At 38.0% G+C, this 25,799-nt stretch overlaps 1 protein-coding gene across 2 annotated transcripts in view; it reads left to right on the forward strand.

Annotated features, from left to right (window-relative positions):
- MAST4 (microtubule associated serine/threonine kinase family member 4) overlaps nucleotides 1-25,799 on the forward strand; it is a 474,263-nt gene that overhangs the window by 148,640 nt on the left and 299,824 nt on the right. For both annotated transcript variants that reach the window (XM_075066982.1, XM_075066983.1), the window contains exon 3: nucleotides 3,320-3,441. In XM_075066982.1, the coding sequence (XP_074923083.1) occupies nucleotides 3,320-3,441 (122 nt within the window). The remainder of the gene's footprint in view (nucleotides 1-3,319; nucleotides 3,442-25,799) is intronic.

The raw sequence follows: 25,799 nt of genomic DNA on the forward strand, positions 1-25,799 counted from the left end.
AAAGTTTTAACAAAATATGTGCACCTATTTTTGATGCAAGAGTGGGGGGGAAAATAGTTGTAACTCTAATAGTGCATTTTACGCTTTTCTTTTCTCCCTTGTCTCTCCAATCAGTCCCTTACTCCAAAATTAGATGTCCCATCCAAACCAAATAAAACAATTATTGGATTTCCTAATACTTTTTTCAGCACTGTAATCTACCTTCTGTTTTAAATAGTTTTCCCCCCACCATTACAAGTAAAACTCATTTAAGGTGTCGTCATTACTTTTTTCCCTCCTATGTTGTGTGGATACCTTCTGTATAAAACCTGTTAAAATTGTAGACATATGACTTTAAATGACAACTAAAAACTTATAACTGTTTATAAAGGATTTATTGCTATTACATTAAGGTCTTAGTAACGTTTTTCTAATACGTTAGGACATGATTGAAATGTAATATATAATGCATTATAAGTTTGAATGTGAAAATTCTTGAGATTGGAAAAGGAGGAAAAAACCATGGTTTACGAATTGCAAAAGTTTTTTAATAAAAAAAAAAAAGAAAAGAAACTTCTTCCCACATGAGGATCATTGCGGAAGCACAACATAGCAAAACAAATTAGTTTTTCAGACTTTCTCTTGAGTATAAACTAATTGGACACAACTGAAAGAAACCAGAAAAGAAAATAATTTCCGAACTTTTAAAAATGTTCCCATGGATAACGGAGGCTTTTGCAAAGGATGATCTCATACCAATCCGCAGTGTCATCCATGAAAGGAATGAATGGAGAATCTGTGAAGTGATCCCCTCCATACAGACTCACCATGATCAACTGTATATACAGGTGTGGAAAGACCTAATATAATTACCAAGAACACATGACCTCAGTCCATTACTGGATGGAGGTTGTCATGCTAGGACACTGGTACTGTTTTATGTCTTATCCAGGTCTGTAATTAGATTGATAAGGATACAATAAGCAAGAGGTGTAGTTAGTGTTTGGTTTGCCATAACTCTCCCCCTAAAGGGGAATACAATCCCTTTAAGCTTTCAGTTGAAAAGCAGCATGCAGTAAAAAACAAAATGGACAGCTATCACATATAGGCAAATAGTGGTGCAGTTCTAACTGAAATATTACATGGAACAAGTGGATTATAAAGGGCCATGCAGGAGTCTAGATGCATGTAAGTTGTGCTTTACTAAGCATATTGGCAGCATAAAAGAATGCAGAAAGAAAAGAAAGGGAGTAATTGTGAATGAAGCTTTAGTAGGACAGAGTCTAGGAGGAGACCAAGGACTGGGATGTAAGCAGGTGTGGAGTGCTTTGAAAATGAAGAGAAGATTGAAATTCATGTACAAGAATCTGGGAAGCTAGCTGAGGAAGGAGACATCTTCAGAGCTGTAAGAAAGACATACATTCCTCTGGGCAGGGATTGTTTCTTCCATGTTTTTGCTATACTTACCATATTGGCTTTCTGATCTCAATAAGCAGAGTTGTTTGAAACTTGGAATTTCTATTCTATGGTGAATTTCTGGCATTTTAAAACTTTTTGTTATGAATCTAAATGGAAAGTCAATTTTCTGCAAAATGCAATTTCTATTTTTTCAAGTTGGTCAAAACTTCTTGTTTTAAGAAATCCGAATTTTTTTTTTTAATTTTAACTTATTTAAATAGATTAAAATAGAATAGAATATAAAACAAATATAGTTAATTGCCGATTAGTATTGTAATTGGTATTCTAAATGTTAATTGGTGATTAGCCATTGGTAATTGGTATCTGATATTAGGCAATTACTGTCGCAATTGGTATTTTAACTAGTCATTATAATTAGTTTGGTAACTGGTATAATATAAAAATCTAAGTGTATTATAAGCAAAATCAAAATGTAGGTTTGAAACAAAACAGTAGCAGTCATCTTTGCAAAAGAGACTGAAAACAAACTCATTTCCAATGAGAGCTTGGATTCCAGAGCACTGAGCCCAGTCTTTGGGGAATTTCATCTAAAAAATCTTGGCGTTTCTGTGCCCTCAAGTAGTGTAACTCATGTAGTATACCAGGGGTAGGCAACCTGTGGCACGTGTGCTGAAGGCGGCATGTGAGCTGATTTTCAGTGGCACTCACACTGCCCAGGTCCTGGCCATCGGTCTGGAGGGCTCTGCGTTTTTATTTAATTTTAAATGAAGTTTCTTAAACATTTTAAAAACCTTATTTACTTTATATACAACAATATTTTAGTTATATACTATAGACTTAGAGAAAGAGACCTTCTAAAAATGTTAAAATATATTACTGGCACACAAAACCTTATATTAGAATGAATAAATGAAGTCGGCACACCGCTTTTGAAAGGTTGCTGACCCCTGTCGTATACCTTCACATACAACACTTAAAACTGTACCAGCAGCAGACAATATATAAGTTGTGATATTGGTTAGTGCCTTTTTGCATAGGTTTAAATGTGCTTTGCTTGGGTGCATGTGTTTGTGTAAGCTCAAAACTTTGCATGCTCTAATATATTCTTAACTGCTTTTAAAAGATTTTACTTGGGTTTTATACAATTAGAACACTTGCCTTATTTTCAGTAGGTTGTGAAATCTGCTGTACCCTCAAGGCTCTTGGTTGGGGAAAAAAAGGAAAATTTTTCACTTCAGCATCACGTCTATACTTGTACAAGTGGATTTAATCATGCTGACTGTTTCATTAGCTACGCTACAGGCTTTCAAACATTATTTTTAATAATTTGGGAGATTAATCATGCAGGAAACCCTAAAGAAAAAATTAAGTGTTTGTACTTGCAGTGCGACTACTCCACCCAAGATGTTGAGTTATCTTGGACTGTTCTCTATCGATCAGTCAAAACTCTTATCAATTGAAAAAAAACAGCAAAGGCAGTAGACTTTATGCAGTAGCCAGTCACATACCTTTTCTCCATCTTCTGTTGTAGCTTTTTCAAGGATCAAAGATGGCCCTGAGATGTTTGAGCAGTTCAATAGAGATTACAGCAAGTGAAGTATTGATGATTGTTTGGTGTTTTTGGTTTTGTTTTGTTTTGCTCATTCCCACTATTCTGGATGTTTGTATCAGCTACTGCATTTGTAGTGTTTCAGAGGCAGGTACAGTTATCAGGACATTTAGTGCAGGGAATATGCAGTAAGGAAGACTTAGATGGAATCCTGCCTCACCAGGCTTATAGTGAAAGAACCTAACGTTTACAATGCCTATCTGAGAAAACAAAATTCTAGATAAGAGTTTACCATTTATAGTAAACCATGTGAATTTTGTTTCCTCTTCTGTCACATCTTGTGCTTAACATGATCTTTCTTTACATTATCAGGCAGGTACCTGCTTCCCAATACCATTGCACAGCAGTCATGGCAACCTACAGAAACCTCCAATCTTGTTCGTATGCGTAGCCAAGCTCTTGGGCAATCAGCTCCTTCGCTTACTGCTAGTCTGGTGAGTTACATTTTCAAAATAGACAATTTTGCAAGCAAAAGACCTATGTAATATTATGATTGAGAATTGATGTGCACAAAACTCAATAAGCCACAGTTTGTTGTCTCCAAAACCCCTAATAACTCAGTGTTTACTGTATGTAATGTTACTAAATATGCACAGAGTGGCTGAATTACAGTTATGATGGAAGCTGTAACTTTGAATGGCCTTGTTTTCACACAGTCTCAGCTGAAATGTTGCATCAATATAACTATTTGTGTTGAAATGGTCAATCTTCAAAGAAGACACTAGAATGGCCTAGTGTTTCTGGTGGGCACCTGCGCTATCAGTTTTATAGTTCATGCTTTCCACAGGATTCTGCACTCAGGAATACGCTTCTGCAGTGTATGAAGTATGAACTGAACATGCAATTCATTGATCGTGCCCTTAAGTAAAGGTAGGGGGAGGGATAGCTGGCCAGGCTGTATGGAGGATCTGGAGCAGTCAAGGTTAAATCTAGCTTTTCCTGACTCATTCATCTTAACTTGCCTGCACTGGGTTTCAGTGTGCAATATGCTGCTTTGTGCTGATGTTTATTGCATTTTGTGAAAGGTTCCATAAAGAGAAAAAGAAAAAGAAAATCACATACATCTCATGCATAAGGTATGGTTTCCAAACCATTATAAACCAAGTTCCATAAAAAGTGCCAATGGTATTTATCCTTTTTTAGAGCTAATTTCATGAGAAGTATATAGTTTTTGAAAAAAGAGAGCAAGTTCATTCAAAACAGTAGAAAAGCATCTAGGGATTTTATCTGGTGGTTTTTATGCTCTGTTAGTCTAACAACCAATATAATTTTAGCAGTCCACCTGTGTTTTCCACTAAAAATTCATCCTTGTACAGAGAAACAACAAGAGAAAATACGTTATCAGAAATTAAATTTCTGAGCTTCTAAAGCTCTCTCTCAAGCATAACAATAGGGATGCTAATAGTGGCAATAAAAGATAAGTACAAAGATGTTATTCCTTGGTACCTTGTTGGACCTTTTATTCCTTGATTTACTGATGGTAGTGAATTAAACCTCACAACAGCCTTATGAAGTAGGGAAATGTTACCTTCAGATTACAGAGAGGGAAACTGAGGCACACAGATATTCTTGCCTAACTTCATTGCCAAAGCTGAGGCTAGAACAAAGTTTTCTTGAGTTTCTTCTGCTCTCTAACTACCAGCCAGTGCTGCCTTCCAAGAACTCTAAATCTCAAAAGCAAAATGTTGTTCAAGATGGTACGCAGTAATCAAGGTACCACAGAGCTTAAAGTAGTCTGCATTGAAAAGTTAGCATCTGTCAGAAACTACCACAATGTTGGTATTTGCAATACCAACAATTTCTTCCTATGCTTTGAACAAGAAATGACTGACACACAAATTAAGAGTGCTGACTGTTGGCAAATGCCAACTTTTTTATTTCACCAGTTGCTGTATTAAAATAGAGTTAATTCAAAGTCTGGAAATTCACATAGGAGCTACATAGAGAGAGGATAGAAAATGTTTAAAAATCTTGTAGCTATTACTTTGTGGTCTGCCTGATTCAGATTAGGGCATTAACAGGGCTAATGATAGAAAAGGAAGCCAAAATGGATAATATATGTACAAACTCTCTCTAATGTGCTTGCACGACATCTAGCACGGCTGAGCCCCAATCTCTGTAGGGATATCCACAGTAATGCCTTTTAAAAGAGTAAATACTAGAATATTCTCCTCAAGCACCATAGATGAGAGAGGTGCAGTGCTGGGCTTTTAATATTTTTCCCCCTCCCCCATTGTTCTACAAAGATTTTTCTGTTTTGTTGCTTTTCAATCAAACCACAGAATGGGAAGTAGACAAATACGTACTGCCTTATTGGATATTATTTTAATGCTCACATTTCTCAGATGCAGTAACTTGTACTTCTTATTGGAAGGAAGGAGGGGATTGGCATGAGGGAGAAAGACAGAAGAGTCACAATTTTTCTTTGCTGGATCACCGCTCGCTGTGACGCCTCTCTTTGGGAGCCACTGTGAAAGATGAAAGAAATGAGGCAACAGCCTCCCTAAAGTCTCTTCTTAAATCTGGAGATCTTCTGTGAGCCAGTCAGCTAGAGTCTTCAGCACCAAGCCTATAGCATACCAGCAGAGTGATTTTTCATTTTGTGGAGAGGAAGGTGTTTACAGTTGTAAAAGGAAAACTGATAAAATGTGAGCTTATTGATTACTATTCAATGATCTTACAGTGCTGCTTAGCATTTGGTCTATTTCATAGCATGGGATAGGTTTCTGAATATTGATGAATTACTTAAATAATAAAGAAATGTCCGTGGAGTGTTTGCTACTTCATGCAGTCAGTTGATTTTTTTGTTGTTGTTGTTGCAGTGTTGTAGAGTAGAGCCATACAACATTTTTTTTCCAACTAATTGTTTTTAATTTAAAAAATGCACTTTTTTGGCCTGAAACTGTTTGTTGAATTTGACACACAGTTTTGTTTGGGTTTTTTTTGTGAAGAGTTGAAATGTTTCATTTCAGTTTTACATTAGGCTAATTAAAAATAAAAAATACAAATGTAAAAACCTCCCCAAATGGCTGAATCGAAACAAAAAGCTCAAAAGAATTGTTTAGCATCAACTGTTTCAGTTGATTCAAAACAAGTGAAAACCTTAAACTTTGTTTAAAGTTGACTTGAATCATATTCATCAACTTCTAAATAATTTTTTGAGGGTTTTTGTTGTGATGGGAAATTTTGTTTTGGTTCAGTTTAAACCGGATTTCTTTAAAATTCAGGAAAGATTTTTTTGGTTGTTTTTTTTTTTTGGTTGAGCTCCCAATCTGAAAAATCCATTATTTACTCAGCTCTATTACAGAGTGGTGGTGGTGGGAAAGGACAATAGATTATAGTAGCCTGTAGCTGGATGGCAGGATAATTTTACTGCCCCACCTTTGTAAAGTATTGGAAACCTCAGAGAGCTGCAGGTTAATTACCCCTGATTCTTTGGCGCATATGTGGCTTATTAGACTCCACTTTAATATAAGAAGTGGAAGTAACTGTCTCAGAGGTAGCTAGAGGTAGGGGTAGATGAGACTGAAGAAGGAACCCAGGAGCAGTATGGTCTGGAGTGAAGGCTTAAACTGGAGCTTTGTGTTACGCTTTTGAATTACTCATTTTATAAATATCCATTTTAGGAAGTAGAGACTTTTTGATATCTTATGAGTCAGTAGTTTGTTTGGAGCAAGATGGAAGCTACCAGTTTACAGACCCATATGTGGGTAGAGATAGTGTCTGTTTAGCAGTGTTTATTCATTAAAAAAAATTAACTTCATTCCAAAGAAATTTGTCTCTGCCTGTCATGTTGCTAAATAGACATATTCATTCTACTGACACTCAAGTGTAGGAAGTTAGAATCATGGAGCCCTTATTCTATGTCACTAGAAACTGAGGCATATGGTTAATGATATTGGGCAGGAGCTGTTAAATTTCAGTGATTGGGAAAATACCCACTTTTCTCTTTAAGTGGGTGAAGATAATGATTTCATGGCTTATATGATTCACCGTTGCCTCTAGTTGCCCCATATAATGTATTATTTAGAGTATTATACTAGACACTTCTAGTTTCCAGTATAATTAAAATTGCAAACAGTTTCCTTTATGACACATGTTTTCACATTCATGAGTAAAAGTCTCTTTAACAGTTTCTGACTTACAGGAAAGAGGGAAAAATACAGTTTGTGCAGTGTAAATTTGAAAGCTGTGTAGTGATTCCTCAGGGTGGAAAATGTTCAGTCACGAGTGCACTGCTAATTAGTGCATGCACTACAGTTCGAGGATATGTACTGGGAACTAGTGATGCTTGCTTTTGTACACGGAATCTTATCAGCGGTTCTAAGCTCTGCATCAAATATCATGCAGACAAGCAGCTTTTAAGCTATTTCCAGATTTTTTTTCTTTGTTCTTATTTTTAAACGCCTAGGAATTAAATAAGTGGGAGTGTTTAATGCAGTGTTAAAGCTGCACAGTAAAATAATATATAAAAGTCACGAATTGCAGAAATTAAGGATCCAAAAGCAATATTAATTCACCCACATTTGTGCAGCTGAGTAAGAAACATTGTTTGAAGTTCCATTTTTGCATTTTTTGACACTCCTGCAAATGTCACTATTTGACTTATGATTATATTGGCAGTGTTTTGCTTTTAATACAATACTTAAATCAATGCAATCATGGGATAGAAATCATTTTTATTAACACATTGCTATGTTTAAGTGATTATGAAACAGTATTCTAAAGAAATACAACTTCACAGGAAGTTCAGTCAGTCACACTTCTTTTGGAGTCTGCATAAACATTGACTTCATCACCAGTTGTCTTTTATCACACTTCCTTTTTCTTATAACCACACACGTCTTCCTTTCTGTCTACCCTCATTTTTTAAATTTGTGCCTGACTACAACCTTGGTTATCATCTCTTCTGCATAAACAGGAGGCATTTTGTATGTCAGATCCAAACAGATTCTACTGGTGACAGGGATTATTTTAAATTTAGCTACAGTTTCCTAATGTATTTACTTGCTAGGCATTGAGAACTGCCATAATGCAAGGCTAATGTAATGTGGCCACAAACACAGAGCTTCTTTAAAATCGGCTTTGTCAGGCATCACAATTACCAATGAGACGGTTTGGGGGGATCTATCTATGTACAACTTCTGAATTCTGGTAGATATTACGAATAGAGCTTGGTAAGAATCTTTCATTGGAACGATTTTCCAGGGGAAAAATCCCTTTCACAAATACCACAGGAAAAATTCACTTTTGCTGAAAAATGTTGGTATTCCTGCAGATGAAAAATGAAATTGATAAGAGCCTTCCTGGTGGGCTTCTGAGGCTGAGCACCCTAACTCTGCCTCCTAGCTTTCTGCCAGCTCTGGAGAGAGAATGATCAAGAGTGGTAAGGCAAGGGATTACATGAAGATATTTCTTTCTTTCTTTGCATATCTACTACTGTCTAAAGAGTGATTATTTTTAGAAACCCCTTTTGGAAAGTTCTGTTCATTTGCTTCAACTATCACATGTCGCTGAAGGGTTAAACTATAAACCAGAGTGCCTGCAAGGGTGGAGGATACACTTGAGCCACTGGGCTGTTTAGGGGTTCAGTATTAGTTTTTGGGCCTCAGGCATTTGGGCCACAGGGTCCCACTTCTAGAAGAGATACCGCACAGTGTCTGTGTCCAAGAAGTATGTTAGAGGGGCTGGAGCCAGAAACTGTGGCTGGACCCTACCAAGAGGCGCTTACAAGTAGACTGATATCAACACAGCAGCCTGATGAATGTCCAACAGGGAGAGCTCAATCAGGGCTGTGACAATTTTGCACTAAGACTCCTGAAAAAAGGTGGTGGTGGCAACATGGTAGTAGAAACCTTGAGCAGCATGTAGCAAAGTAGTACAGATATTTCCATTTCTTAAGGCCCAGTTCTCTTTTTGTGCATGTGTTGGTAACGGCTATTAATATCTGTGGGTGTATCCAATGAAAGAATTTGGCCATATATGGACACAAGGCAGTTTGCTTTAGTAAGGAAAACATTTTTAGGTAGCCTGCTAGCAACCTTATGCTTCTATGCTTGAAATCAATTTTATTACTTTTTTGTAATTAGTATGGAAGTATTTCATCTCTCTTTTCAAAGAATCATCCTGCCTGAAGTAATATGAAGTTTTAGTGTGAAGTATAATCTTTTGACTACAAGAAGCACATGAAAAGAGTTTACTTGGGCAGATGTAGCCCTCTGAGAAGTGAGTGAGTTCTGTAAGAACAGTTAATATAAGGAGCTTGAAGGTGCTGCTAGACAGACTCTGGATTAAGAGAGCAATTTATCACCTCAGGTTTTATATATGGAGATATACCGATCTCATAGAACTGGAAGGGACCCTGAAAGATCATCAAGTCCAGCCCCCGCCTTCAGTAGCAGGACCAAGTACTGGTTTTGCCCCAGATCCCTAAGTGGCCCCCTCAAGGATTGAACTCGCAACCCTGGGTTTTAGCAGGCTAATGCTCAAACCACTGAGCTATCCCCCCAAATCTTGAAATAACTGCAGTTTACCCAGGCTAACCCGGTTGGACATCTTGACAAAAGAATAAAAATGGTTGTGTTACAGCCATGCACCTGGCATGAGTTAAAGGTAGATGTGAGGAACCATCCTTTTCAGAGGGCATGGACATGGAACTTGCTGAGCAATAGTAGCTCAGCAGACAACGGTGTGCTGAATCTCAGGGTGACTCCTCTGCTGCTCTTCTGGCTCCTGAGTGGAGGGCACTAGGGCAGCCAGGAGTGGAAGGCTCTCTCTGGTGCTTGGGAGGGGAAACTTGGGAGTCTAGAATGGTTCTATGTTTGGATCTAGAAATATTAAAGTAATTAGAAAATGAAGCTAAACTTCTTCAGCAAAAAATGGAAAGCTGAGACTGAGGTCTGAGGAATTATAAAACATAGCATCCGTAAATAGCACAGCTGTTCCTTTTTTCGTCCTTTTTTTTCTCATTGGCTTACTTTGAGAGCATGCTGGTTTCTCTTAACTGTGGTTCATATTTCTTATGTATTAAGATGAGGCCCCCTTTAGTAGAAGGACCTCTGGACTTTATTGGGAGTGTTCCAGTTGGGAAGATCCTATGTGCTGCAATTTAGCCTGAGAGACTACAACTCCAATGATGTCTTGGGGAAAGAGGGAGGGAGAGACTTTTCTCTTTCAGGGAGAGCAGGTGGTGGGCTCCATTTTGGGAGAGGAGCAAGACTGCTGGTGTGGAGCTCTGTCTGTACCAGCAGCTGCTGCTAACTGCTACTGAGAGTGTATTGGGGCTTAGATGGAGTAGGGAGCCTCAGAGGTAGTTGGTGGCTTCACTGGGGCGGGGGGAGAGACTATTGCTGTGCCTGGAGCTGGCTGAGGTGGGCCTGCTGTGAAGGAACTGTGAGTAACCCCCACTCTTGTTTGGGAAAGTAATTGCAAGGGAAGGGGCACAGAAGTTTGAGTCCGAGGAGAGGCAGAGTGATCTTCCCATTGAACCAGGACCTTGAGCTGCAGACGTTTGGTGAGGCCAAGTCCAGTCTTCAGTGGGGTTGTGCAGCTTGTTGCCTTTGGTGGACTGATGCACAGAACTAACAATGCTGTCTCCAGCTTCAGATCTTCAAGCGCACCCATGCAAGCAAGTGTCTAGGACTCTTCAATCCAGGGGAGTGTACATCCTGGGGTGGGGTAAGTGGTGGCAGTATAAATGCCAATTAGATAAGTTTCATTTATTACTGTATATACCAGTGGTTCTCAAACTTTTTTTTTTCGTGGACTACTTGAAAATTGCTGAGGGTCTTGGCGGCCCACTTCATGATCTTTCCAAATGTTGTTGTTTGTACTGTTAGCTAACTATTGTACAGTGCTTTGGATAAAAGAGCTACGTTACAGAAACTTAATTATTAACATTTTTTTGTTCTACAAATAAAAGCACACAACTCGTATTTTAATATCCGTAGTCTTACCTTTCTAATGCGATGGATGTGCCCTCTCTCCCTCACCATGGGAGCCCCTGAGCTGGGTCTGGGAAGGAGGGGGGTCTCCCCCACCACAGTAGCCATAGAGCTGGGGCTGGGAAGGAGAGGAGTCCCTCCCCTACAGCTGCAGCTATTTCTCTGGCCACCACGCCCCTGCATGTCCCAATTCCCCCCACCCCTCTTCTCACCCCACTGCCTCCTCCCACCTACCCCCTAGCCCCCGAAGGCCACCACTACCTCACCTTACATGTGCGTCTGCTCCAGGGTCCAGGCACCTAATTAGTGGAGCCACGCCTGCGCGGCTTCACTAATTAGGTGGGTGGCCCTTGATTCTCTTGTGTGTGGCTGCCCAGGCACTCACCTTAGAGGGAACTATCCCTGGACCACAGTTTGAGAGCCTCTGGTGTATACTATATTTGTTAATTGATTTTATTCAACTGCCTCCTGTGGATTTCAATTAGTAGTCTGTTATACCCTGTTTCTTTAAGTTGTCAAGTAGGTGTGTTAACTGTAATTAAAGTGTATTGGATGTATATTACTTATAATTGGTATATTAGAGTTAGACCTATGCCACAGGTTATTATTATTAGAATAGATTTTATTTCTGGAGGTTCTCAAGGCATTGAGTGTGTACCAGGGCCAGCCAGGTGGAGGCACTGCCAATTTTAAATTCCTTTAGGAGTAAAGGGAGTGCAGGACAGGGGTGGAGAAAGGATTCCCACCTATCCAACATGCCCACTCCGATACTTGAGATATCCTTTAATGTCAACATCATCAGGTGCCCAGACACACAGGTGAGTGAGTGCTCCCAAGTAACCCAGGGAGGAAAGTGGGGGGTTACATAAGCAATAGCTATTTGTTTCAAACTGTTCAAATAGTCACCTTTTGATTTAAGAAGCTAATTCCTGAAATATATACACAACAGTATATATCCTACCTGATATAGAAACTGAAGCCTACTTATTTAACTTGGAGTTCAAGTCTTTTAAATACTCTGGTGTACGAACTCCTTGTGTTGGCACTGTCCAACTCAAGTCCGTAATTTTTCATCCCCTCAAACTAGAAAGAATTTAGTTCCCTCCCCCTTAATGAATATCAGAGCACAAATACGTGTCTGAGTCTCCCCAGTCTCTTCATGAGAGCCCTGTATCTTTTGTCACATATTCTTGGTCCAAAAAAAAAATCAAGATTTAACTCAATAAATCATTTAATCTTTAAATAGGTTTAGATCTAGGTTCTCCTTATCTGGAATTGTTCAGTATTCTTCCAACCCCCGATGTACCAATATTACTGCTGTGTGATGAAATAAGTTGTGTTTAGGGACCCAGATCCTTAACATTTTCTTGGACTATGGATCTTTGTGATGTTCTTATGCAATATCCTTCAAGAAGTTTATCCCTTTCAACATCACAAACCAGTGAAGAGGAATTAAACTTTATTTTAGAACCAACGTTCTAGTTAGGAATCCTCTATTTTTGCATAAGTTGATTTTCCACGAATTCCAAAGGCATCTTTCTTTTGATAATGGCAGAGGCAGAAAGAGAGTCTACAAGAGTTTTCTCCCAGTATCAATTGACCTTTGGCAATTAATTTGCCTTTCTACTTTATATATTTCACCATCTCTCTGGATGTTCTTGGTGTGCTGGTTTCTACTATTTCTAAGCACATGCACATTTGGTAAAGATGAAAATCTGTAACTTCCCTCATTCATTGCCTCAAATATGTTTTAGTTCATGTGATGCTGTTTTATCCAGTGAAATTCAGAAAAGAAAAAGTGCATAAAGGTGCATATACTTCATTATAAATATAAATTTATAAATTTGAGTCAAGTAAGAAGATGATTAAGTACTTGTTTATGCTTTCAGCTATTGTCAAATCATTTATCCATGGGTATTCAGTTTGTTCATGAGCTAGCATTTAAAAGATCTGTTTATTATTCGGTTGTTTACATCAAGGCTGGTATAGCTTCAGTTTTGTGAGCAGTGCGGAACATAGGTTTGCTTTCCCTGAGTCTCTTTTGGAAGATTACTGTTTACAAGACAGTGTAAAATGAGCAATGTAATAAAGTCCCGGGAAGAGGTATCACTTTGTTTCTCCTGTTTTTCCAGGGAGATAAAAAGATTAGTCAGTTTATCTGGCAGCAAAATTTTTACACTGATGTAGCAGACTTTGGTGGCTTTTCTGAGGAATATATTTTGAAGCCTTATGGGCAGTTGTGAATAATGTCTTGTCTAGCTCTCTGAAGCTTAAAACAGAGCTAAAATAGGCCATTGTAAGTAGCCAGTACTTTTTCCAGTAAGAGAGATTGCAGTAGTGTTCAATCATAGTATGGAAAAGTTTATTTCACTGGAGGGCAGAAGAACATTAGTCCTCCCCCACCATTTATATAATATATATATTTTTAAAACATAATAAAGTTAAATTTGCCAAAATCTCCAAAACCATTAGGATATTAAATCTACTAATATCTACACTGCAATTTATTTGTGTTTTATTGCAGTTTCTCGTAATCACTGCAAATTAATCTGTAAGGATGTATCTATCAAAGCTAGAGGGTGGTCATTCTTTGAACCAATGGTTTGCGAAGGATTGATTGCTGAAAGGAAACAGCAATCCCTACTGCTAAGCTAAGTAGGAAATGCTCAATACCAGTGAAGAGGCTTTACTACTTAGTCTTTTATATAGAATAATATTGAAAATGAATAAGCAAGTCTTTGTTAAATGTGCCATCAACTGCTGCTAAATTGACATAAATGTTGACAGTTATTGTGAGAGCTGTTTCAAAACTAATTATGCTGATTAGAATGTAACTACCAGTAATTGCATGTGTTGAAACAGCACACCAACAGCCCTTTGTGAATTTTATTCCCAGATGTAAGTCACCCATTTGACGACTGAGAAGTGGCAAAATTATGGCTTAGACAGCACATGATTACAAACAACTAAAGTCATTTCATTGGAAATACTAATTGGATAGATGTGTGAATAACAGTATCAAATGTGTACATGTAAAACATACAATTCGAAAGGAACACCTATAAAATCATCCATTTTAAAGATTTTCATTCAAATACATTTTTAAGCAGTATGGTTTTGGAGCATAAGCTAATACAATTTATCTATTTTCACCATAGTATATTATAGGTATTTAATAATGTTTCCTAGAGATTCAGTAGACTAACTTTATTATGTTGCTTATTTCAGATTAAAAACTATGCTTGCAATAAAATACCTTCCATTTTTCTTTTTACTGAAAAAGAGAGCAAACCTTAAAATGAAAGATGAATGAAAATCAGTATCCTAGATCAAGATAACTTCAAATCTAGTGTTTGTTTTAGGGTCAGTACATGAATGTGAACTTGATTCTGTGGCTTAGGTTCTGGGCTGGGTCTAGAGCAAGTAGGGATCTCTTTTCCACTTTAAGTACAGATGAAATAGTCCATAAAGAGCTTTTTCGAGAGATTGGATAAGGTAAGGTAGAAATCTCTTAAACAACTAATCTCACAGATTTCTACCATTTGGTTCAAAATCTGCCAAGAACAGTTAACTAGATTTCAGTGCCACTGAATCTGAACCATGGGCTTGACTTGGACTCCAAGTGTAGTTTGAATCTGAATACCTCTTCCTTGGTCTTATGTCTGGAAAGATAATGGAACAAATAATTAAGCAGTCAGTTTGCAAACACCTAAAAGATAATAAGGTAATAAGTAACAGACAGCATGAATTTATCAAGAACAAATAGTGTCGAACCAACCTGATAGCTGTCTTTGACAGGGTAACAAGTCTTGTGGATAGTGGGGAAGTGGTATATCTATATGTGGGGATGTGGTATTTCTTGATTCTTAGTAAGGCTTTTGATACTGTCTCACGTGACTGTCTCATAAACAAATTAGGGAAATACAAATTAGATGGAGCTACCATAAGGTGGGTGCATAACTGGTTGGAAAACCATTCCTGGGGATTAGTTATCAGTGGTCAAGCTGGAAGGGCATATCAAGTGGGGTCCCATGGGGATCAGTTCTGGATCTGGTTCTTTTCAGTACCTTTATCAGTGGTTTAGAGAATGGCATAGAGACTACACTTATAAAGTTTGTGGATGATGCCAAACTGAGAGGGACTGCAAGTGCTTTGGAGGATAGGATTAAAATTCAAAATGATCTGGAAAATGATCTGAAGTAAGATAGATGAAATTCAATAAGGACAAATACAAAGTACTGCATTTAGGAAAGAACAATCAGTTGCATGCAGGGCCAGCTCTAGACCAAATGGCACCCCAGGCTGAGGAGCATCTTTGGCCCCTTTCTCCATTTGTTAAACCTTTGAATACCTTATTTTTTTTTATTCCATTTGTAGCCCATTTCACGACTTGGATACACGATTTGAATGCACGATTTATCTCTGTCAAAAAAGATGATAAATTTGCATGCTAGGCTCTGTGAATCTGTATTTATTCATGCCATAATGAGCAAATAAAAACAATTGTTTCCTCCAAGTTTACAGAAACTTAAGAATAATTGAAATGTACTAACATCAAGAAAATGAACTGTATACCAATATTTGGTTGACCACTATTAAATAGCGTTACAGTAGGTGACAGCCTTAAAATGTTAACGCTAGGCATTTAGTTCAAAAGGTCGCTTTTCTCGCCTTTGCCCTTGTGAACTCAAGCATGGCATCAGAAAGATCCAAAGACTGGCCAATGGCATTTTCAAGTGACAAAATAGCAAGCAATGTCAGTCTCTCATAGACTATAGCAAATGAAAGATATGTTTTAATGAGCCTGAACTTCAAAAAGCTGCACTCACCACTTATGATTGTGACCAGCAATGTGAGCAGAGTGCTCAAAGCTATCCTTACATTAGGAGAAGTGTCCTTCCATTCTGCATCATGAATGAACTGGAGAACTTGGAATGTAGAGTGCTTCCCATGTGGCAAAATGTGACAGATGTTGTTGTTCAATTCGACATAGTGGTCTTTATCACTGATGTCCAAATATTCCCAGTAAAGGTCTGTACAGTAGCTCAAGGGTGTTTTCCTGTCTGTCAACAACTTAGTACGATCATACAAACCCCCGGGACTTTTCATGATGCTTCATTTGTCTGAACTGTTCTTCAGTGGGCACTCGAGCAGTGTCAATGAGCAAAAAAAATCCCTCCCTCTTGAATTTTTCTTCTGAGCTTCCCATCACCTCATTTCTGTCCTCATAAACAGACTGTTTCTTCTTCCAATGAATACGAGTTTCCTTGAAGACAGGCTCAACTCCTAAGTTTTCTGCTTTTTTCTTTGGTAACTGTGATGGCATCTTCAAATCTGTTGTCTCTGTAGGCCACAAGAAAATCAAGGCAGCTTCCTATCAGAGTAGTAGCAAATATCATCCAAGGCTGATTCTTCCTCCTTGTTTCTCTCCTTTTCATGTACATTAGATTTTTCTTTGTCATTACTCTCTGTAGTGGGGTGGACTCTCCTTTTCATATGAGCCACATTCCTCTTTATCATCACTCTCCTTTGTGCCACCAGGAAAACAGGATGATTCTCCATCACTTTCTCACATCTCCCTTCCTTATCCCTTCCTTATCTTCAGGTAAATCTGCTAATTCCTTAATAATAGGCCTTCCATTATTTATGCTTCACTGCTCGATTTCTTCTGCACTGGGACAATCACTACTGCCTAAAGCCCGGTCTATGTTGTTCTGTTTCCAATATTTTCCCATCAAATTTGCCCGTTGCTGCAAACTAGATTGCAGGTGAGCTTTTTCGATTCCGATACTGAGCTACTGAAGGCTTCTTTGGGGGCATCTTTTACTTTTATGTGGGAAAACAGATAGACTTTTAGTCTCCCTAATACTGTGTTCCACGGTCTTAGACATTACATGTCATTAAACAATAAATGAAGTCACTAAACATTACATGTTAAGCATGGCAAAAGAAATAATTGTATTTCTTTTATTTTGTTGCGTAGATAGGAGTTTGATTAAAAATTATATGTCCTTCATTAATTAATTACTTACACTCTTCAAGTGTTAAAACACAATTTCACAATTACACAATAAAACAAGGTTCACAATATTGGAGCTCGGGTCTCACTTCACTTCACTTTGTTCTTTTATCTCACTGACTGGTAATGCCCTTCCCTTTATATACCTGCAAGGGCACGGCTGACAACATTCTAGGAGTTTTGAGGAAAATGTAGTTCTCAAAGTCTGGAAGGTTCCATGAGATTCTACAAAGTTCTAGAACATTCTAAGAGGTTAATGAAAAATGAGTCCACATATGGAATACCTGAAACATTTTATTTCAAACACACTGTCTTCTCTTTTGTCGCTAACAGCAAAAACAACACCCCAAGCCTGGTGCAGGCACCCTTAAATCCAGCCCTGGTTGCACACATACAAAATGGGAAATGACTGCCTAGGAAAGAATACTGCAGAAACAGGTCTGGGGTTGTAGTGGATCAAAAGTTAAATATGAGTCAACAGTGTAACACTGCTGCACAAAAAGCAAACATCATACTGGTATGTATTAGTAACAGTGTTGTAATCAAGACATGAGAAGTAATTCTTCCGTTTTACTCTGCACTGATTATGCCTCAGTGAGTATTGTGTCTAGTTTTAGGCGCTACATTTCAGGAAAGATGTGTATAATTGGAGAAAGTCCAGAGAAGAGCAACAAAAATGATTAAAGATCGAGAAAACATGACCTTTAGGGATGATTGAAAAAATTGGGTTTGTTTAGTCTGGCAAAGAGAGGGGAGATGTACATAAGTTTTCAAGTACATAAAAGGTTGTTAGAAAAATTGTTCTTGTTAACCTCTGAGGCTGGGACAAGAAGCAATGGGCTTAAATTGAAGCAAGGGCAATTTAGGTTGGACATTAGGAAAATCTTATCAGGCAATTTATTCCAGAGTTTAATTACTCTAGGGAGGTTGTGGAATCTCCATCATTGGGGATTTTAAGAGCAGGTTAGACACAACTTGTCAGGGATGGTCTAGTCCTGCCATTAATGCAGGGGACTGGACTAGATGACCTCTCAAGGTCCCTTCCAGTCCTATGATTCTATCCATGAGTTGATTTTAAATACAGTCAGGCCAAGACAAACTTGTCAAGTCTGAAAATATTTCTTGCTCTGAAACGTTGAAAATGCCAAATAACTATAGCAAATGCACTTCTATATTTTGGCCCTCTCTCTATCCCTGTTTTAAACTTCTGTGTTGTTTCTTCTATGTGACTATGGTCTTTTTTGTGTGGTGTCAGGTGCAGGTGGGGTCAGAATACCACGCCTCCTATGACCCTGGAATTTGGAGGTATAGCAAACCTAATTCAGATGTTTACAGCATACAATGTGTAGCTTGAAAAATAACAAGATAATAACTGCATTGCATTATATATTTCACAATAAAGATCTTACAAGGGCTTAAGCTACTCACTAAATTTTGGCCTAAAAGATATTTTAATATTCAGACACTCAGATTTTTCTCCTTATTTTATTAGATATGTTCTTATGTAAACTTGGAGGAGGAATAGTGGCAGGGGTAGGATGGGGGGAATCTGAACTGTTACTCTTCTGAAGTGCCAGAATAAAGAGGAAAAAAAACTCCTTTCAATGTCAGATTCCTATTTGAATTTTCTACATGCCAGCAAAAAGTCCAGGACTTGATGCTTTTAAGTATTAACAGCCAACAGTAATTTACTAGCTTCTTGATCAGTTTACTGAGAAAAGGGCATCTCCAAATCCAGGTGTTAATCCATAGATCATAATCATAGACTTTAAGGTCAGAAGGGGCTATTATGATCAACTAGTCTGACCTCCTGCACAACGCAGGCCACAGAATCTCACCCACCTACTCCTGTATCAAACCTGTGTCTGAGCTGTTGAAGTCCTCAAACTGTGGTTTAAAGACTTCAAGGTGCAGAGACCCTTCCAGCGAGTGACCCGTGCCCCACGCTGCTGAGGAAGGCGAAACCCCCTCAGGGCTTCTGCCAGTCTGTCCTGGAGGAAATTCCTTCCTGATGCCAAATATGGCAATCAGCTAAACCCTGAGCATGTGGGCAAGACTTACCAGCCAGACACCCAGGACAGACTTCTCTGTAGTAACTCAGATCCCACCCAATCTAACATCCCATCACAAGCCTTCGGGCATATTTACCGCTAGTAGTCATCCTAGTAGCATTTCTCTGTACCTGTTCCAGTTTGAATTCCTCCTTCTTAAACATGGGAAACCTGAACTGCAGGCAGTATTCCAGACGTGTTCACTGCCCATATTCTGGATGTCTCTTAGTTGGCAGTATCTACTTCAAATAAGTATGAGAGCACCAATCCTAGTCAGATTTGGTATTGAAATTCAGTAGGACTGTGCTTCTAAATTGCATAGGTGCTTTTGAAAATCCCAGATATGTATGTATAATATCCACAACAAGGGACTGGTTATTAATGACTTCTTAACCTTACACATGGGGCGTGCATTCATATTCCTTTTCCCCCCTTCTGTGGCCAAGCAGAGCTTCAGTGGAACAGAGAATTGAATGTTATATGCCTGCTTATTATACCCAGGTCACGAAAAAGGAGAAAAGCAAATTTTGAATCGCCTGAGAGAAAAAGTGCTGCTTTATCAATCTACATTTTAATAATGAAGCTATAGATTATCACCAAGAAACTAATTATTTAGATAGACCTATAATGAATTGGAAACAATGGTCTACTGTTCCAAAGTGCTAGAGTATTTTCTTCAGGAAGTTACCTGCAAATAATTGTCACATGGGAAAATTAAAAGGAGAAAGTTAATATCTGTAGACTTGCATTACAATCCTAGACATCAGAAATGCATTCCGCATTTGGAAAGCACTGGAACTCGTATTTCATGCTGACATTTTCTGCTACAATTGCTTAATATAAAAATTCTCCAATCCATGGTTCTAATCCAAATGGATAAACAGTTCTAATGCTGATTTACAAAAAAGAAAACCTCTTACTGATGCATCCTGTCTTCTCTCTGTTTTTGTTTTGACTGTAGGTTCCTTGAGGGAAGGGGCTATCTACTTTCTGTATTATGCTGAACATATTGCTGGTGCTTCAAAACACATGTGAATAAATACTATATGTAAGAGGGTAGCTAAAACTGCTTGTATCACAAAATGGTACTATTGTATTAATTTGGTTGCCATATATGGGCCCAAACTCTTAAAGGTGTTAACAGGAACTATTAATTAAGGCTTTAATTTTAGCAAAATCCATTGTTCCCTTTTCCTTTAGCTGGAAAGTTTTATAAGAACCCTCAACCCCTCATTTGACAATCTTTTAGATGGTATTAAAGATAATAACTCATCCTTTTTGGGTAAAAAGAGAAGCTACTGTTGTTGATATCCAATCCCATTTCCTAAAACACAAAACGAGAGAGAGAGAGAGAGAGAGAGCACGCGCGCGCGAAGAGAGCAGCAAAGATAGAAGGTGCAGCTTCTGTCACTGGCATTGACTCCATCGTTGACTGTCACTCCTTCTCCACACCCCTTCCCAACCACCAATGGTTGTCAGGCAGCTTTTTCTTGTGCTAATTTTCCTGCAAAATCTGTTTTGCAAACCCTAAAAGAGAGTGGCAGGTGGAAGAACCGCCCCCCTCCTCATTATTTTGTTCACCAATTAGGCCTAATTTCTGACACAGCAATTTTGGTCCCTTAATTTACAGTCATGCAGGTCTCTTGTTTACCAGGCATAATCTTAACATAGTCCTTGTCATATCAGTATCTTGTTTCAGATTAATTCAGCTTTCCGGTCTTCCTTTTACATCTTTTCCTATCAACCTGTTATAGGTTATCATGACATTTTATTAACTTTTATCCACTTTCCTGCAGTTAGGTCTATTACTACGGTACTCTCCTTCATGAATAGTGATTGGTTTAGGATTTATTAAAGGAAGGATGGAAGCTGACAACTTGAACAGTAACTCTCATCCCTCAGCCATTACTCCCCACAGCTTTTATGATAGCCATAACTTTCCAAGATAAAGAGCCTTAAATACTGTTGAATGGCCCAACTGGCTTGCTATGTTCAAATTTTCATTTGGACAAAACTTTATTTAAACTAGAGGAACCTTATGTCATTCAATAGCTTCCATTCTCGCTAATGGCATTATCTCACAACCTTTCCAACTATGCAGAGGGCCACAAAAAAGTTCTTTTGCGATAGTTCTTCAGTCTTTCATTAGAAACCTTCCCATGATAATCAGAGCCTACTCCTGTGATAAGCAATGGGTACTTGATGCACTATTGACTATCTAGGATTTCCCTCATGTTGTAGGCTTAAATTGTATACTTCCTTATTACTAGATTACAACCTAAACATCGGGTAGGTTGACTTTGATCTGTTTTCCTCTATATGTCTCTGCAAATGCTTTCAGTTCAAGCCTTGTACTGCTGCTGCTTTCTAATTAAATCAGATCTTATTGTAAAATACATAAATATCCTACAGAAGCAGATGGGAACATCAACTTCTCTCTCCCTTCTGAAGAGAGAGAGGATATTACAAACATGAGCATAGGCCAAAAATTATGTATTTTCTTATGATTTTTCTCAAGATTTCCCCCTGGATGTTTATAAACTGCTTTTGGACTTTATGGGACAAGCATAGTCACCATGTTGCTCATCAGGTCTTTATGCTTTTATGTTGGACTGATGGTCTTAGAACTGACTTGGACTCTTAATACATTCCATGTGTGGTGTACCCGAGCCCACTTATCCACTGAGGCTTTAAAAACTCCCACATCCCAGTCTGGATCTATGCTTGTTATGTGATATGTATGTATCTCTTCATCCTTGTAACAGATCCTGTAATCCCTCATAACTCAAGCCTGACCCCAGATGTACAGTGTCTTCCCTCTTAACTTGCATTTATTTAATTTTAAACATTAACTTTAATAAAAATTTTAAATCTATCCAGCTTTTGACAATTTTCACCCTTTCCCCCCTAATCACTACTCCTTCAGCTTGGTGTACATATCTTTATATAGTTATACTTCCCATTCCCATTTGATTAAACCTTATTTCAGTACAACCTAGGCTGTTCTGCAACATTTACTTGAAGACCACACAATTTGTTCTTAGGAATTCTCTTATCCTATTGTGGAATTACTGGAGATTAAAGAAGAGAAAAGAAACATATTAGTGCTCTACTTGACCTGGTGCCACTTGAGTAAAAGATGCAGTAATCATTGGTAAATTAGTTAACTTCTATTCTCTCATGAATAGAGTTAACCTTTTGTTCTCCCTGCATATTTGCAATTACATCCATTCCATTAAACTCCAAACCATCTTTGAAGTCTTTATAATGGGTAGAACAGTTTGGGAATAATCTGCACTTGGCTCAACAAGCATATATAGTTTTAGATGCTAGGGTCTATCCAAAATTAGTGAAAGCTGGTAGCCATGAGAAAAGAATTAAATCATGAGATTCCAAACCACCAATGGTGATGCTTTTTGAAAGCAGGTAAATATCACTTCATTCTGCATAGCCACAAGATTTTTTTTTGTTTTTTTTAAAGAAAAGTTTGTTGGACGTGAGCTCACAAATTCAGGGCAAGCATGACAGAATAGTTTAAACAGGAAACATTGCTAGCATGGAACCATTTTTGTTCACACATAACCTTGTGGATATTCTCATCATGGAAAACTAAAATTCATTTGTTCTTTTATGATAAAGCTAATGTATCAAATACTGGAAAAACTGAATAAATGACCAACAGGAAAATAAGTGTTTCCTTTACCTACTACTTTCATTTTTTACTGTAGTGGTTATGCCTATCAGTGTATAAATCTGTTGATAATTGTACAGCCAGAGATTGGCATGGTGACCCAATCACCAAATTAATCAGAATATTTAAAACTCTCAAATCCAGCTCTGGTGGAGGAAAATGGCATTTGGTATATGCCATGAAGAGGAAGGACCACTCATTGGAAAGTGTTTGAATTTTGCAGTAGAAGGAACACAGGAAGGAATGCACTGGTTATGTATAAGTACATCATTATTAGCTTCATTGGGCTGAAAAAATAAGTCCTCCTGGATAGTTCATTGCAAATCAAACACATTTTCAGTAGCCTTTAAAAAGCAAAACTGGGGATTTGACTGCATTTAAAAATGATTAGAAAGTAATAGACACCACTATGTCATTGTGTTGGGGCTGGGGAGAACCTACCCTATGTTAGGGTTGCACTTGGAATACTGATCTATTCTGTTTTGTTGAATTCACATAATAGAGTCTATTTCCTAAAGATCTAGAGAAGGAATAACAATAGTGTTAGAATATGAATAATCTTGCATACCATGAGAATTTATAGAGACTTGGATCATTTATTGTAGAAAGGAGGAAACTGAAAATGTATTTAATTGAGGTAATGTTTAGAAAATGGCGGTATAATAAACCCTGGTCAGGTGCTGCTTTTTTCTTTTCTCATAAGAGCAAAGATGAACTTGATGCAACTGAAAAGTTTTGAATTTTAAGTTACACTGTAAAAAAGGTTTTGTTATCTTTTCATTGTTTGGAAATCATTGTGGTGGGATAATACTGAGGCTGGTAGGTTAGCAAATATTTGTAAAGGATAAATTTGAGCATAAATAACGATTTACAGTTCATGTTGAAATAGATGGTTGAGAAATCATATGTCATGCTTTAGTGAAGAAGTATCACCTGTGAAGATTTGGAAAGACTTTACTCCTCTCTAATGCTACTGCATAATATACAGTGGGAAGAGTGGGGTTAACTGCTGTGTTCTGAAGCTGGAAACAGGCTTACTGACTCTATGAATCATGGTGTGGTCAGTATGATGAACTTGTATATGCTACATTTTGCCAGAGTAAGCATCACTACGTTTGGTGGAGGGAGAAATATTAAATGGCTTGAATGTTTGTCATCAGTATGTTGTAATTACCTGTAACTACACGTTGTGATATATACCACCTTCTTAAATAGAGATTTGATCATTATATTACTGCGTTATGATTCTCTAAACAATCTTTACAGCAATTAATCTTTGTTTTTATCATTTTGTTTTTGGTATTTGCATATTAATAATTTGTAAATCTGTTATAACTTCATAAATAAATAGCACACGCTCTTCCTTGTTCTCTCTAGAATAAGCTGGTGCAAATAGTGTTTTGTCCAGGAGGTGGCACAAGAGCCAAATGTGTCTCAAAAGTACAGTAAATGTGTTGTGTATTTGTGATTTCTGGACCCTTGCTGAATGGTTACTTTTGCTGTACGCATTAAATTTATTACCAAGACGCACTTTGTAACCACATGCCCTTATATGAGAGAGAAATTAATTTTCAAGGATGTTAAGATAGTATAGTCTGGAAAGTCATTTAAATAATTAGAAAAGCCTTTTTGCCCCCTCCCTTCCAGAAAAAGCAACTGCTATCCCTCTGGTTTTTGTTATATGTAGTAGACTGGTTGACAGGATTTGAAGCTTGAGAGAAACTTTTGAGTTAGCAGCGAGCGGGTCTCTTGTATATAATAGCCTCTTACAAATTAAACCTTGAAATCCAAGATGTGTTGAACAGGAGAGAATTGGACGAATTAGGAACTGTTTTTTGACCACACAACAAATGCATTGATATGTTCTCCTAATTGTTAAGGTAAAGAGACGAGTTTAATTCACATCACTTTAAAAGAGGCATATACCACTAGCTGCAGTGCAACTGGTTGAAGTCAAAGGAGCAAGAAGAGAACATTCTACGTTTTAAAGTTCATCAAATTATGTTTGAGAAAATATTTATAGCCTAAGACTCTTACCAGTTAATGATATCTGCTCAATTTATTGTGTCTTTCACATTTTAAATGTTAAAATGTGTATTCATTACAATATCTGGAATTGTGTGGAGATTTGTTTACTATGCCTTATTAAGTGGTAATAGAATCCATAATTGTTAGTGCTCAAGTCTTAACAAAATACAATTAGTTGCTGCGAAACACATTGTATCTTAATGATACCATTAAAATTAATTAATATAAATGGATGAGCTAAGAATTTCAAACAGGACAATACTGACTTTATAACACTCCAGAATCTGAGAATTTATTTGCTTGTCTCCTGAAGATAATGTACAAGTCACCTATATTGGCCTTGTGTATGTACTGTATGTACAAGATGTGGGCTTAAAGAATAAGTAAATCACAAAAAGAGAGAAAGCTGGTAATACTTCTCATTTATCACATGGTATGTGATAAAATTGATCCAAAATCCAACATTGATTGACTTCCTTAGTTAAAGTGCTTTATCAGAAAATCTCACAACTTAAAAGGTTTCTTTGGAGAAAGTTTTTTGGAATTTCTTAGTACATGGCTTTGTGGTAAGGGTTTTGTTTATATAGTAGATGTATATTCTTCTTCGAGTGATTGCTCATATCCATTCCAGTAGGTGTATGTGCCGCGCGTACACGTTAGTTGGAAGACTTTTACCATAGCAACTCCAGCGGGCCGGCAGGTCGCCCCCTAGAGTGGCGCCGCCATGGCGGGTAATATATACCCCTGCCGGCCTACCCGCTCCTCAGTTCCTTCTTACCGCCGTGTCGGTCGTTGGAACTGTGGAACGCGGCATAGCTGTCCTCCACGTCCCTAGCTTCTCTTCGTTAATTGTTCTGGTTATAGTTTTAGTTTTAATTATAGTTTGCGTAGTATAGTATAGTTGTAGTTTATAGTTCTAGTGTATATAGATAGCGGGTTCGGGGCGTTAGCCCTCTCCCACGCCCGGCGCCGGGCTCATGCCTGGTTCGCCGGGGTTCAAACCGTGCTCGGCCTGTAAAAAGCCGATGCCCACCAGCGATCCCCACGACGCCTGCTTGAA

Source organism: Chelonoidis abingdonii, chromosome 6 (assembly GCF_003597395.2).
Source record: "Chelonoidis abingdonii isolate Lonesome George chromosome 6, CheloAbing_2.0, whole genome shotgun sequence".
In the NCBI taxonomy this organism is placed as follows: domain Eukaryota; kingdom Metazoa; phylum Chordata; order Testudines; family Testudinidae; genus Chelonoidis; species Chelonoidis abingdonii.